This window comes from Neofelis nebulosa, chromosome 11 (assembly GCF_028018385.1).
Source record: "Neofelis nebulosa isolate mNeoNeb1 chromosome 11, mNeoNeb1.pri, whole genome shotgun sequence".
NCBI classification, from domain to species: Eukaryota; Metazoa; Chordata; class Mammalia; order Carnivora; family Felidae; genus Neofelis; species Neofelis nebulosa.
In genome coordinates, this window is record NC_080792.1 from 20,405,888 (window position 1) to 20,422,144 (window position 16,257).

Sequence of the window (16,257 nt, forward strand, 5' to 3'; positions counted from 1 at the left end):
GAACTGCTAATATAATATAGTAATACTTCTCAAAGTACAACAAAAACCAAATACATAGTATGAAAATGTTTTTTTTTTTATTTTTATTAGTGCAGGGGTTAGTGTTATCTAGAGAGATTTGTTAAACTCAGATTTCTGCATGCATGGTTTTGTTTTAAATTCGGAAATGTAAGAGAAAACATAATGGTGCTAAATTTGAACATAAACTATACTTTGCCACTAGTTTGCCATGAAGCTTTTATTCAACAAATAGTTCACTAAAAGAGCTGCAGCCTATGAGCTTTGGGCCAAGTTTCCCATTTCCAATTTTGCAACAGAAATTTCACACTTCTTTGGAGGAATCAGAATGTCAAAAGTCACCTTGATCTAAGCGGCCTTATCAGAGAAAAACTAAGTGTAGATTTTTGTTTCTCTTTAGACTTTTCTGATGTTTCATAGATAGAGTCACTTCAATATACTTAACTAGAGTTTGGGATTTTTATTTCATTTTTCATTGGACTGATTTTTTGGTGTTAGTCACTAAAATGATTCTAACTATTTGAAGGTATCTGGGACGTTTGGCGTTGTTCTGTTAAATTAAAGATATATATATTTAGTTAACAAATCATCTTTCTAGTTACCTAAAATAGCATAATTAAAATCAGTTGTATGTGAGCTTTTCTTATTGAATTTAGTGTCTCTATTAAATACATTATTGAAACCCATACCTTGAAGTCTTTTGATTGAGAAATTGGCAAAATAGTTGACTGAAGTAAAAATAATGAAGCAGCTTCCTGGTCATCCAGGTTACTAAAGATGAAAATATTTAGGATAAATTGAAGTATGAGCATTATGATCAGTCTGTTTTCATAAATATCATCTTACACCTCTACCACTATTTTTAAAGAAAGTAACCTAAAATAAACTGCCACTGATAGTTGTGCATGGAGGGCAAATTGCAGATCTTGAGCGGTTGCTTTGACCATTCCATTTTCAAATTTGTTATCATTAAAATGGAGGAGGGGAGCTGAACTAAATAAAAGTATAGGTGTGCCTGGCTGGCTCAGTCAGCAGAGCATGTGACTCTTAATCTTGGGGTTGTGAGTTCGAGCCGCATGTTGGGTGTAGAGATTACTTAAAAATAAAGTCTTTGAAAAAAAAGTACAATAGTTCTGTGCAAGGTGTATTTATATAAACAGTTCTATAGGGCACTTTACCTTAAAGGTCACTTGAAGTGGGAAAGATGCCTTTTTACCATAAACAATGGTCCATTTCTTGTTAATAAGATTTTCATCTTATGTGAAGAGTCTTGGGGTGCCTGGGTAGCTCAGTCGGTTAAGTGTCTGACTCTTGATTTTGGTTCAGGTCGTGATCTCACAGTTCATGAGTTTGAGACCCGCATCGAGCTCTGTGCTGACAGTGCCTGTTTGGGATTCTCTGTCTCCCTCTCTGCCTGCCCCTTGTTTATGCAGGCAGTACTTAAGAATTTTGAATAAATGATCTTATTCTTAGATCTTTGAACTTGATCATAATTCATAGTCCAAGTAGCCTCCTTATACATGAGTAGAATTACCAAAGATATGTCCTTATCTCCCAGAAGAAATATCAACCAATTCTGCCCAAATCGGGAAAAAAGGGGAAACTTGTTAGGTGCCATCACATGGTGTTGACATAATAATATACATGACATGTTTAAAGTTAATGTAGCAGAATATAATTAAAATTAAACTATATAATCCTAGAAGAACTTATTTCAATTGTTTTCAAATACAAGATGGTTTAATAATGTGGGTCACAGTTTATTTTCACTTTTACAGTACATACATTAATTTCTGAAACTTGGGGGTGATACGTAGTACACTTAGCTTGTATTAATACCAATGGCCAAACAGCTGTCCGGCTAACAGCCTGTACTATAGATAATATCACAGAGGCGATCTGATTTTCAATTTCCCCTTTCTCTAGATAGTAGGGTTTCCTTCATCTTGTTATCCTACTCTCAAGACCTCCTCTGAATACATTCAGTAGCATTTCCCAAACGGTTTATTAGTTGTATAGTTCCCAAGAAAATGCTGGGTTTCGCTTGACAGAACTTTAGGGTATTGATTTGTTTGGGGGTTCCTGGGTTAAGGTTTATTCTTTGTCTCTTAGAGATAATTGAGAAGATTTCTTCCTTTTTGTAAGCTCTGTGGAAATAGAAGGAAATAGACATTTATATATTTAAAATGTGAGGAGAACTAAAAAATAAAGTGAAGTATAGCCCATGTAATATGGGGCTTATATCCCTCTATGACTTAGGAAAATTCCTCGTTTTCTAAAGCGTGCCTAGGTTTTTCTGGTTTGTTTTTGTTTTGTTCCATCTCCAGGACCTCCCAATTTTCAAGGGCACTGTGGGGCATATGTAGCATTTATTTGATGTATGTATGTGTATGCATATTTTGCCACATCTGTCTCTGCGGACCTATCCTTTGTGAAATCCTAAACCTTGTATTAATGCTTAGTTTGTGATTCATGGTGTTCCGAGAGCAATTATATAATTTTTCTTAGGGTGTTTATTCGACGTGCACTGTAAAAAAAATGGGAGTATTTTTTGGTAACTCTGCAGTTGCCTTTTTATTGGTGAATTTCTCTTTCTTTTGCTGTGACCTGTGAATATCACTGCAGGCTCTCTGCCAATTTTGTGAGCCTCTGCCTGCTTCAAAATGGAGGCAGGAAGGTATCCATTTTCATCAAGAGGATGACAGTGTTTCAGTCTCTCCGACCATCTGGAGAGAGGAACTTTTGGAGCAAAAGAAAACAGGGATTTAAAAAAATTATATTTAGCAGAAAAGGCAAGGGGGGAACCAATTAAAGTTAAACTATACCTTATGAATTTATGCTTTTCCACTATGCTCTCTTCTTTAAAGGAAACCTAAACAAGAAAATACACAGGCTATTTTTATAAAGGACTGGTTCTCCAACTCTCATGAGTATTAGTAAACGAATGTTCAGTAAATTAGGATTTTGGCACACTTTTTTTAAGTTTATTGCACACACAAATATAATAAGAGCTATAAAGGAGTGCTCCCCCCCCTTCCTGTGTACATGCTGATTGTTGGTGGTCTATGTAGATCTGGGCTTTTAATGGTCTTTTTTCATGCAGCTCTGCAAAAAGCTGACACTATGGGAATTTAATATTCCAAGATGTATTTGTCACTTTCTGTGGTCTGGATAGTGTATTCGTTTTCTGGGTCTCTGTCTCTTTCTCTTAGAAGTAAAAATTTTAATTCAAAGTTCAAGTAAAAGGGAGAGGCTTGATGCATGCCCTTCTGTTTTCACCTTTCATGTGCTCAGAGGCTGTCTATGTTTAAAAACAAAAAAAAAGGATGCTTGGACAGGACAGCCCTGTGGGTATTATATAATACATTTAACAAGACATAGTTCACGGTATTCTTGCCTACGACTGGAAAATATCCACCCCTCCCGCCCCCCGGTTTTCCAGTCACACAAATATACTCAGCATTTGTTGGTGGTGGTGGTGGTGATGGTTTTTCTGTATTCTGGAAGGGGTAGTGTTCTAGGGTTTGACAGATCTGGGATGGACATGATAGAAATTTAGCATTTAGTGCCTGCTTCTTCTCAAGTAATGGACCTTGAGGTGCTTTGTTCAATGCAGCAAGGAAAACTAAATTGTCTCTCCTTCCTCAGGTCTATGCTCCATCAGCAAGCACTGCCGACTACAATAGGGACTCGCCAGGCTACCCTTCCTCGAAACCAGCAGCCAGCACTTTCCCTAGCTCCTTCTTCATGCAGGGTAAGATGCTGCCTCTTCTGCGGGGAAATCCACTGGGCAGAATCTCCCCAGGTCTTCTCAGGTCATGCATGGGGCAAAAGACTGCTGAACGGATCCTCAAGAAAATGGAATACTAGGCAAGCAGAGAATATTGAAGGCCATGCTCTTCTTAGGAATTGAATTCATTAAAAATGAATCAATTAATTAAAACTCTACTAAGACTTATTTTTTAAGTTAAATCCCTTTGAGCAATGATGAGTTTAGATAAAACTGTTTGGCTTCACTTAGAACTGATGCTTTGACGGGGATGGTCTTCCTGACGGATCATTTCAGTGTCTTCACTCCCCCAAGAAGAACGTATGTGTATTTTTGGAAGTGTTTTGGTTCAGTGTGTATTTTGAGCATCCTGGATGTAGCCAGCTGGGAACAAATTGTCCTTATGTATAACTTCATATAAAAATTTCAGCCACTTATTAATTTATAGGTAAGAACAAGAGTACCATTTAAGGTGAAGCAAACCTATCTGAAGACTGGAGTATGATTTCATTACACAGTGAAAGCTCCATCCCAACATGCAAATTGATTTTGGGTAAAAGACCCAGCTTTTTTCCCAGACAGTTTTAGAAAATTACAGTTTCACAGTAGATAAAGTATATTTACTTTCAGTTGTGCAGTATATTGAATTAACTGTACGTGGATGTGTGCCCCCTGAGCTTATACTCTTGCCACTGCTGCTTGGAAAAGACTGAGGTGGTTAGAGTGACAGCACCTGCCTGTAAGAATAGACTGTCCAGAGATGCACCTAAGGCTTTGTCCCCAGTAAGCCTGTGACACTTGTTGTCAAAATGTGATGATCTTGTTGCCAAGTTAATACTCTGAAATTTAGACATGGAGTTTGCCAAGAACTCTTGTACCTGTATGCAGAACTTTTAACTCTTCCTGCCTGGGTGTAAAAACCTTTTTTGAGTGTGCCTTGGCAAAGTGCCATGGGATTTCCTTTCCATGCTACTCTGGGAAGGGCCATATCATGGGAAGGGGAGCGCCCTTGGAGCAGTGAGACCAAGGGGGGGCAGCTAAGTGTCTCACTTAGCTTGCAGTGGACACACTCAAAATCATTCTGATTAAAAGGGCTTTATTTTCTTGTCCTTCAGAGTGTTAGCTTTTTTTAGGTTGTGAGTTCACATGTGAAATTCCATGGAAAATCTATGAAATTGAATTGAATGGGTCTCTTAGGATTGGAGAGAATTTGTTCCACACATAATAGAGCTCGTGTTCAGAAGGGTCCTTTATCTTTGTGACCTGTCCTAGGTGTAACTCACCAAGGGACACAGGGTATGTCACTTCAGTGTGTCCTCTGCCATGACAAAAGCCTTATCCCCGTTTGCTGTAAACAAGCAGCCACTTAGGCATCAGCTCCCCTCTTTTATGACCCACCGGAGAAACCATACCACTGGTGCTTGGAGTGATTCATCACTCAAAGCAGTTTTTCAGCGAGAAAATTGGCAGGATGGATTTCTTCTGTCTGCCTTCAGGACGGTGGTTGCATAGACAGCACGCCGCATGGGAGGTCAGATAGATTAAAACAGCGGTCTCTTCTGGATAGCAGACCACGCAAAATACGGGGAACAAACTTGGCTTTTCTGCATATGAATGCCCAAGAAGGCAAAAAAAAAAAAAAAATGAGTTGACATTTATGATGAGCACAATTAATTTGCACACATCTAATTCTATTCTTTCCAAACAACATTATGCCAGATCATGGGATGTGATAAATATTAATTTACTGTGAAAAGCATAATTTATGTAAAGTACGTATTTTTATAAGACTGCACTAAGTAGAGTGTTGTGTGTTAACAAATCCTAAATGTATTTCCGTATACTGCATCATGTTGTCAGAATGTTTCAGGAGACTCTCGTTCAGTGATACACATTCTCAATTTATTTGTCATAGATGCCATCTATTTGAAATGTTAGGGCCTTAACTTCATATTTGAATTTAAGGTGACATCTAAACTTCCACTGTCTGAAGGCTGAGTCTTCAGTACATGAATAATAACTTTTTGAAAGTCCTGTGTTTTCACATTATCATCGCAGAAACAGTATCCCATCCGGTTCCTGCAGTGAGGGGGGCATATGGTGCCCTGAGGTTTCAGGGCTTAAAGAGACATACAGTGTAGGTGAAAGATATTTAGAGACTGGCAGGAGCATATCTCAAACTCACTACTATGTGACCTCTCATTTTTCACTTGAACTTCCACCCTCTAATTAAAACTCCTGAGTTGTCAACATCACAGACATGATTTTTTTTTTAAGAAGTCTATTGATCATTCCTCCCTGTCCTTAAACTATTCCAGTTTTTGGAATTCTAATTTCTGCGTTTAAAATCTCAGTGAAAAAGAGCTTTGTGGTGTATGGTGGCAGATTTAACTAATGTATTGCTTAAATTTGCAAAAGGTTTTTATTAGATAACACATACAGATGTTAAAATAATCTTATTTTCAAGGAGGCAGAACAGGCCGTGCTGTGACCTAGCTGATGGTCCCACATTCAGCTGATGTTCAATAATTTTAGTTAAACTGTTAGAAGAAGGGAAACTTTGAATTCAGCAACCACATAGGTTTCCACCCCTCCAACCCCCACCGGCCACCTTCATCTGAGAAACCCAGCCAAACATTAGTGACCTCTAGTAGTAACCTCTAGGCCAGTAGACCCAGAAAAGAAAAAGAACCTATAAAAATGTTTTTAATATGGTGTTAACAAAAAATTAACTTAATGTTGAAAGGTACTTCATATAATGACTGTATCATTTTAAACCTCTTTTTAACTTACGGTTTTATAAAATCCAGAACCTCTCAAAATTGTCTGTAGCATAATATTTAACTTATGATAGGTGTGTACCCTTTCAATGGCTACTGAAGCTTAAGATACCTATAGAACTATATGCCAAAAGAAATTTCAGAACTATATATCTGAGAATCCTGCTCCCTTTAACTCATAATGCAATTTCAACATTAATTCTATGTATGTTACGAGAAAGAAATCTGATCTCTTAAGTCTGAGATGGTCTTTTTCATTATTACTAATTTCTTTATATGCTTTTAAAACTTGTGAAGTTATCAACTCTGTAATGTGTCAAGAATTTTATTTTTACCATGAAATTTAGGCACAATTTCACTTTTAGTTTTTGTAGAAAAAGAGGTCAGGGAACTTCTAAGAAATGTTTTCTTTAGTACTGTTTACCTTGCAGACTTGACATAATTCTACATAGAAATGTATTGCGTTGTTCGTTTATAGCTGAATTTTTACTAAGAACACTGCCTATGGTAAATATTTACATTTGTTTGGCGATATAGAACCACTTGGGAAAAAATGAGGCTGACTGTCTCCTGATGTAATCAGTGAAACAGCACAAAGACAGATACACAACAGGCAGCCATTTTCAAGTATATGAAAAAACCCTATTCTGTGAGGCAAGGCTGAATGCCTCAGAAAAGTCATGGTGTTCTTTGTCTTTTACAGATGGCCATCACAGCAGTGACCCTTGGAGCTCCTCCAGTGGGATGAATCAGCCTGGCTACGGAGGAATGTTGGGCAATTCTTCTCATATTCCACAGTCTAGCAGCTACTGTAGCCTGCATCCACACGAACGTTTGGTAAGGGCAGATTTACATGATTCTGGACACAACACAGCTAGTTTCTGAACTCTCATCCTCTGTCTTTCCATGCGTGCACACAGGGACTCTGTAAATGAAAGTAAAAGTGGCATACACCCATCAGTCTTATATTGTTTCTGTGATCAAAGACCTACCTAAATCAGAACACCTTTGTAAGCCCTTTCTGGATTCTCTTTGCTATTGTTCTTCTGTTTGTTGTGTCTTATTCTGTGCTTTCTTGACGACAGTGTTAGGCTCCTTTGGCACATAAAGATCCACTGCATTTGAGTTGCAGAATTTCAGCTATGGTGGATCCTTTTACTTATTTATTTTTTTTATTTGCTGTCTGTAGTTTTGAAGAATATACTGCAGGGGGCAGGGTGACAGTCAGTAGACTCAGAGTAGGTGACCTGTATCTCCCATGGGCTTTTCCACTTCCTCTTTCCGGCTTCTGTCCCTGGTGACAGCTTTGACCCTTGGTGCCACACCCAGAGGAAAGAGTTCCTGTTTCCCATACAGTCCACTAGAAACAGCAACCATGGGGTTTCCGTATAGATCGGATTCCCAATGTTCAGTAGCTTAGCTATAACTCCATACTCCCCAACCTCCCCCTGATGCTCCCTTGCCTTACTCAGTTGAAAAGTGCTGAGCTGTAGAATGTTACCTTGTTTTCATTACCGGAGTGGCCACTCCACCCATTGCCTACACTCATCTATCCTAATGTGGCCCTTTATCTTGAAGGAAGCAGCGTTCATCTGATCATCTGATCTTTTCTAGCCTCAAAAACTCCCACAGCCCAGAATCCACTCATGAACTTAAGTCTATCATTATGTGGAGGAAAGGCTGCTTCTAGATCATGAGTTAGGTTTGAGATGCATTTAAGGTGGGGACTGAGCCCCTTGGGCAGTAATATAGCTTTAAAAATGTATGAAGCTGTAATCCTACAGATACAAAAAGGATATGGCCTATCCAGTGATCCTTCCTGGTACCTGTGTCACTACTCTTCGTCTTGAAATTGCCCCTTTCTCTTCTCCTAACACCAGATTCATGTGTCTTTCTCTGTTCTGCTATAAGAAATAGTACTTTCTGGATTTCTGTGGTCTGTCCTCTCTTTTGCTTAACCATTAGAGATATAGAAAAGGTGACTTCTGGGGCGCCTGGGTGGCGCAGTCGGTTAAGCGGCCGACTTCAGCCAGGTCACGATCTCGCGTCTGTGAGTTCGAGCCCCGCGTCGGGCTCTGTGCTGACAGCTCGGAGCCTGGAGCCTGTTTCCAATTCTGTGTCTCCCTCTCTCTCTGCCCCTCCCCCGTTCATGCTCTGTGTCTCTCTGTCCCAAAAATAAATAAAAAACATTGAAAAAAAAAATTTAAAAAAAAAAAAAAAAAAAAAAAAAAAAAAAGAAAAGGTGACTTCTGTACTATTCTGACAACATAAAAACATTCCAGAAGTTACAGTTTCTGATATCTTTGAAAATACCTCTTTAGTTAGTATCCTAGTGATAGAGATACTGTGGTCAGTTAGCCTGTCTGTTGAGGAGAGGCACATGATGGAGATGGAATTGGCCTTTTGATAGCATCTGCCAAGTTTATATCATCTGTAAATCAAACTGTCTCAAATTTTAGCACATCTTCAGTAAATAGTAAATAATTTGCAAATTTCATCTTCTCTCCCCTCCTTTCAGGTATTAGAACAAACACTTAGAGAAATATCAACTGTTACTATACTAGAATTTCTTCTTGGCCAACATCCTTATTTCCTATCATCATTTTCCACTTCTCTAAGGAACTCATGACCAAAACTTCATGTGTCCTGTGAGCAAGGAAAATTTTGATTACAAATAAAAGATTTGGCAGTATTAACTAACATAACATGGAATGTCAGTTCTTCTAAGAGTTGTCCATTTGATATTTTCCTTCCTTCTTTCCTTTTCTTTCTTTCTTTCTTCCTTTCTTTCTTTCTTTCTTTCTTTCTTTCTTTCTTTCTTTCTTTCTTTTCTTCTTTTACTGTCATGCTGTAGAATTTTGATGTAGGTGGTTTGATTTTATCCCGAATTCACTGCATGGGCGGAGGTATCTTTAAAAAATGCTCAAATGCATAAAAAGTGTAATTTTAAAAAGGAAACCAACTACATTCCTTTTAGAAAAAAAATTTGTTGGAAACCTTAAAACCAAAACAATATTATCAACCCAGGAAGAAAGATTATTTGAAGGAGTAGACCAACAGGTTGTATCAGATGCTATCTTTGTAATGTCATTTATCTGTCATAGAACCCAGAGTTTTCATTCTTAAACATGATTATTTAGCAGTTCTTAGAGATATAAGGTTTTTTTTTTTTTTAATGGTAAATGAATTAGGTCTCTGGTAATGTATCCTAATGAATTTTCTCGCTGGTAGGGAAACTGTTGGATTATTATATCTAGTAATTATTGTAATTTCAGTATTCAACCATTTGAAAATCTCTCATTGAAATGCCTTTCAGAAATCTGACACTGATTAAGAAAAATGTGAGTATGCAGTAGGCACTTAGTGACTTTTCACTTGAAAATAATGGTAATTCCTCACAATTTTTGCCTGTAGCTTTGGCCAGTCTCATGCAGAACAAAGGCATTGTGTGAGGAAAAGAAGAGATTTGGGGGCATAATTGGGCCAAACTCGTATTGTCTGTAAAGATACAACACTTTAGAAATGTTACTGTCTTCATCTCTTTATACCATGCTGTAATAGGATGTGTAGAGCCTAAACTCCACACATTTCAGTCATAACTGTCAAGACCCCAAGCTTGATTCTTCCAATCCCCTTTATGGTTTCAGCCTCTACAACGCAATCCCACAGCTAATCTCTACTATGTCACAGAGGTACATACAGAATCACTCAGAAGAATGGAGTTTGTGGTTAAGCTTTGGAATGGGTTGTTGCAGATTTAAGTTTGGAATGACTTGGCCGAGTTCTGTTTAGAAATAGAATAAAGTCCTCTGTCTGGCATGGTTTAGGCATGGTCTTTGCGCCACAGAGTGAAATAGTCCTAGGAGCCTGGAAGTGTATTATAAAAGACAAGTTCTTTTATTTTTTGTAACGTAAACCCTTACCCCAGTGATTCTCAACCAGGTGTGATTTGACCCCCTCAGGGAACATTTGGAAGTGTCCAAAGACGTTCATGGATATTATGACTGGGGAGTAGGTGATACAGGAAATCTAGCAGATAGAAGCCAGGGATGCTGGGAAACATACTACAATGCATAGGAGAGCCCCCCACAACAAAGAATTGTCTGGCACAAAAGATTAATGGTGCCAACATTGTGAAACCTTGCCTTAGCCCAAAGCAGGATTTTATTTTTTGTATGTGCCACCACTTATTTTCTAATCTTTGAATTGTCACCCCATAAGTTGCTAAAAACATCACTAATAGAAATATTTTCAGTACTTTGTCAGAAGGCTCCAAATATGCTATAATTAATTGGGTATCATAAGTAAACATAATTAAATAGTAGGCATGTAAAGCCGTAGCTCTTTTTCAGTCTCCCCTTTCCATGCATAGCAAGCAGGGCAGACGGCATCAATAGCTGGAGTTAGAGAGGTTGAGGGCACCTGTCATCGATGGTCCCTAAATACTCTACGTGGATTGCGTTGATTTCCCCATTAAAACCTATGGGGTGGGACTTTTTCTGTCATTCTCTAAACACAGGATTAACCCTCTGTCTGTTAAATCTTGAATTAGTGCCGATTTTACGCCAGGTTAAAAGTGTGTAGAAATTTTCCCTGATGTGATAATCTTCTTCCTGCTTCACCCTGTGATTATATACTCATTTAAATATTTTTCAAAATTCTTTTCCACTGTTTTCATTTTTGCATATCTAGGACTGATTTGTAAAGTTTCTCTATTCTTCAGAAATTCAGCATGGAATACCACTGTGTGGAAATGAAGGCAAACCACCTCTTTCTTTCAGTTTCCTCCTTCTATGTTCATTTTCTTTTTCTCTACTTTATTACAGTATTTAGCTCTCGAGCAGAGATAGTTGTTGTAAGTTTATGTTCTGTGACTTCCCCAGTCTTTTGGGTTAGATGTACTGTGGAACGGGCCCATTGTATTGTTATTCAGAGAAAATTTCATGGACTACTTGGGGTATTTTGTAAGCAGCAAGTAGAAATGAGCTTAACAGGTGGCCTAAGGAATTTTGGGGTCAAGCAAAGAGTTCCATAAAATTAAAAAGTTTAAAAGATTTTCTTGGGAACTTGGAAAGGTGAAGGTATCATCTCAACCTTTTCACTGGAGTTGACCTTTCAGTTGGACTATTTTATGTAGAGGTAATATGTATGTAGAGATAATATTTTCAAGGGCACCCACCATGTCATTGGCAGATCTAACATAGGTTCATTTTCTAGACTGTTTAGTTCTCTCTCAAATGAGTAGTATTTCAGTCCACTATTTATTAAATGCCAACCGATAACCATATGTTCATTGAGTGTATAAGGTAATTATGTGGTCAGCACTCAGCCATGAGCTATCGGATGCACAGGTATAAGCTCTATTCCCTCCTCTTAAGAAGTTCACAGTATAGGTGGGAATGCACTTGAAACAGAAAGCAATGAAAGGCAGCATATAATTAAGTGTTAAATGGCACAGCGCAGACTGTGAGTGCATTAGGGATTCAGAGAAAAGAGATCATGCAAGAGTTGGAAGTTAGAAGGAATGCTAAAGGAAGAGCTAGAACCCAAGATGAGCCTCACAAAATTAATACAGAAGTACCAAGACACCAGGGTTTTACTCCTATGAATAAATGCCTGGGCTTTAAGCACCCCTGACTTTTAGCATCATATTCAATCTCTAATTTTAATAGAATCTCTACTAATGATGTAATAAAAATCCATATCTGATTAATGTATTACATATAAGAAAAAAAGTGGATTGTGCCCAAAATAGTTTTCCTTTACAGGTCTGTAACACATTCAGATACCTATGAGAGTGACTTTCCAGGGTACTTTTTTATCTTGAAAAAGGAAATAGCTTGATGTATTTTTGTAAATAACCATGTCCCTGTTAGTGATCTGCTCATTCCCCAGCAGATCGATCAGTAGCAACAAATTTGCTTCTTTACAGGCTCTGTGATATGCCCCAAGAAAAGCAGCTTATTGGACAATTAGGGTAATAATTGAACTTAAAGCCAAACTTAAAACAAATAATTCTATAAAGATATGCCTTTTTCATAGTCAGCTATCTGGTAGATTGCTAATGAGGAGGACATGGAAAGAAAGAACTCAAATCAAATCAGTCCTTCTCAGTTTGTTCATTCCAATTTAATTCAATAGAGTCATTGATTTGTTTTACATACTGATATTTATAAAGGTATTTAATCATTGGTACTTTTAAAATTTTTTCATTTACCGTTTTGTTCTCGCTAGAATTCAGGAAGGTGATCCAGTTTTGCAGGAAGAGGATTTGAGGCTGACTGTTTTCACCATTTAGTGTCAAGAAGTTCAGGATGAAGTGTAATGTCAACCCCATGGGTCATGATGTTGTTTTATTCATTGTACCATGGAATCTTTCTTACTTGATCAGTAGTTCATACAAAAAAATTAATAGTAGAAACGGTCTTTTACATTGCTGAAATCTCAGAGATACTTTTAAGCAGTAATTTTCGGATTCAGAGACTATAATCATTTCTCACTGTCCTGTATTGCCATTGTATTCTTCTACATTCGATGCAAACCCAAATAACTATGTGTCTTTGCATTTTATTCTTTGAAAAATGAAAGCTGTCAAATATACTCTTGGATATTTTGAAATTCTAAGAGCTATCTCCTGCAAAATGAAGAGTTCTGAAAGAAGTATTAGAAACCTAACCCATTAAGTATTTTATGGTTGAATATGGTCTCTTTTTTCTGCTTCCTGCTATAGAGCTATCCATCACACTCCTCAGCAGACATCAATTCCAGTCTTCCTCCGATGTCCACTTTCCATCGTAGTGGCACAAACCATTACAGCACCTCTTCCTGTACGCCTCCTGCCAACGGGACAGACAGTATAATGGGTGAGTCATGGAAATGTCGATTCTGACGCCGGCAGTCAATGTCACGGCTTAATAATATAGGACCTCTTTTTTCTCCTCGTCATCAAACGGCAATCAGGCAATGAATATCTGTCACGTAACTGAATGAAAATACATGAACCAAACAGAAATAGGCATTGGCTTGTCTATAATCACTTTTTTTTTTGTCATAAGAAACTGAAATTTGGCTACTTTGTTCATTGTGAGGTATTAGATTGAACAAGGCTTTCAGTAGATCCAAACTACCTTGCTTCTCACATTCCCAAACGGTGAGCAAAATGAATGTTTATAAGACAAACCGCCAAAGACTAATGAGATAGGGGGCAGGTTAGCTCCTAATAGTAGTTATTGACCACTTCCCAAGCCCCAGTCACCGTGCTAGGCTCTTACCCATGACATCTGAAGACTAGCTCCTATGAAATTCACAGGAGATTATTAATAAGGCTTCACCTCCTAGAGAATGTGGCATCGTGGAGTCCTTCAGAGGAAAAGAAGCGTTTGCTCCCTTACTGGAGAGGAGACACCTGGGCATCAGTGGGCCAGAAGGCATTTACTGCTTTCTCTCAAGCAGATTTACTAAGAAGTTGAGGCCAAGCAGAGCGCTGCTGCCAAAAGAACTCAGCCGTCGTCCCTGGTTTTTCCTGATGTCCACTGTGATTGTCTCTCTGGACAAAAGATTCCTCCACCGGCGCTGTCCCCTGGAGGGAGGAGCTAGGCAGGTGTCCAGCTGTCCCTGGAGGAAAGAGTCCCAGGCTGGGGAGGAGGCAGCCACCCCTTTCCAGATGCACCTTCAACAACTCAACGACTCCGCCATTCCGAGGAGCAGGCCAGCCTGGTGCTTCAGGGTCTCCTAAAACCTCAGACTTCCCTGGTTGCCACTGCTCTGGTACTAGCTCACACTCACACCCTGCTTGCCCTCAAGATCACTTCTAGTGGGTCGCTGATGAGAACATAAACTGTTCATTTTCGAGAGAAGAATGTGTGGCAGAATAATCCTGCTGTTTATTCCCCTTAGCTCTTTGCAGTTTTTCATTTTCTTCAGAGAGTCCATAGGACTTGGGAAAGTGGTGTGAATCACTTATGTGGGAGTGTTTTTGATGAAAGGGAAGAGATGTACTTTGAAATGTTGCAGATATAATTCTGCCTAAATAATACACTCCCTGCTTATTCAATAATGTATTTCACACTTGAGACTAACCACCTAGCAGCCCTTCACTATCATGTCTCACTAAGAAACAAATGTATAAGAGTTTCCATTTTTGTAGCTTTTCATAACAAAGCTTCTACAAGTGTGTTGCATCAGTTTGACCTTGGAGAGCTATGGACAGAGGTCACATGGGGAAGTTGGGTTAGCTATCAATGCAGTTTTGGCAGATTTGAAAAACAAGAAGAAAGAAATAAGTGCAGAACTGAAAGAGTGAGGAAAGCATATTTCACTTCAATGTGGTTTGACAAATGGAAAGCCCCTCTCTACAGTCATGAGGTCTAGTTATAAAGAAGGATGACCGGTCATTCATCCTCTTACACGGCAGATTTCCTGTCTACTTGTGGTTTGAGTAATTTTCTTTTTTAGGAAGGTATAAAGGTGGAGCAAAAGCTTGAGTTGAGGAAAACATACTCAGGCACTGTCTGAAAAAAAATTTTGTTGATTGATTGACAAAACAGCCTTTCTGGGAGAGAGGCACCGCAGCTTGGGAAGAAAGAGATGTTATGAGATGGAATAATCATTTTCCATGAGCTGTGGTCAGCATGGCCACAAGTCTCAGTGGGAATGAGATTTGCTTTACTTAAGATGGTTGACTCATCATTAGCCTGTGGATGAAAAGGAATTTCTGCTCTCCTTCTTCATCTGGTCTGGACAGCGTGGAGCAGTAGGTGACTACTGCATCCTGACGGGCCCACCTCTATACTAAAGAGGGAGTGAACTTGGTACATAGACCACAGGGCCCTGTTTAAGTGGAAGGAAGGTCTAGGCAATGATAAAAGAGCTTTAATTTTACAGAGAAAAACATGAGATTTCTGGAACCCAGAAAAAGGTTTTTAAGAATAACTTTATTACATAAATTATTCTGTAATCATGGGTATACTTGTCAAAATCTATTAGCAGAATGTGAGAAAGCTTTATAATCTTTTCAGGAAATAAGTAGACATGGTAATGCAGCTTTTTGGAGGAACAGACCTTTATTAACTTGCATAAATGCAGTTATTACTTAAGGATTATGTTAAGGGAGAACATTCTAGAATGTTCTTTCTTAAAATAATATGTCCTCCAATTTCTTACATTAAAATACAGAGGAAAATTTAAATATGATAATAAGCCTTAGTATTGCATGCTGTCAAATGGCTCATGTTTCTTCACACTTTAATTTTCCTAGGCCTTGGATGGATTTTCAGAGTGTGGTAGAAGTCAGGGAAGGCAGCATGTCTGTATAACAAGAAGAGAAGATTTCTCTTCTGATGTTAGTGATACTTCCCTGACAAACAGTATGGATTAATAGGATACATCTGTAGACTTTTGAAAATATTTGGCATATACTCACTCATTCTGAAATGCAGGAAATAAAGAAATATTACATTGCCTGTATCTCAAAGAACAAACAGAGCTAATTAAATAATTGGTAAATAGGGAACACATAGCCTGACACATGTTTGAGATTACACACATGATTCTGTAGAAAATGACTATAAGCAATACTAATGCCGTAAGAATGGGGTTCAAGCACTAACACATGGACATCACATTTTTCAAGTTTTCTTGGTAAAAAAAGTGCAAGGCAAAGCAATCTTTTCATAAATGGCGTTGATGTCT

At 38.4% G+C, this 16,257-nt stretch overlaps 1 protein-coding gene across 36 annotated transcripts in view; it reads left to right on the forward strand.

Annotated features, from left to right (window-relative positions):
- TCF4 (transcription factor 4) overlaps nt 1-16,257 on the forward strand; it is a 356,945-nt gene that overhangs the window by 298,055 nt on the left and 42,633 nt on the right. For all 36 annotated transcript variants that reach the window (XM_058692003.1, XM_058692006.1, XM_058692012.1 and 33 more), the window contains 3 exons: nt 3,667-3,772; nt 7,271-7,404; nt 13,298-13,430. In XM_058692003.1, coding sequence (XP_058547986.1) covers nt 3,667-3,772; nt 7,271-7,404; nt 13,298-13,430 — 373 coding nt within the window. The remainder of the gene's footprint in view (nt 1-3,666; nt 3,773-7,270; nt 7,405-13,297; nt 13,431-16,257) is intronic.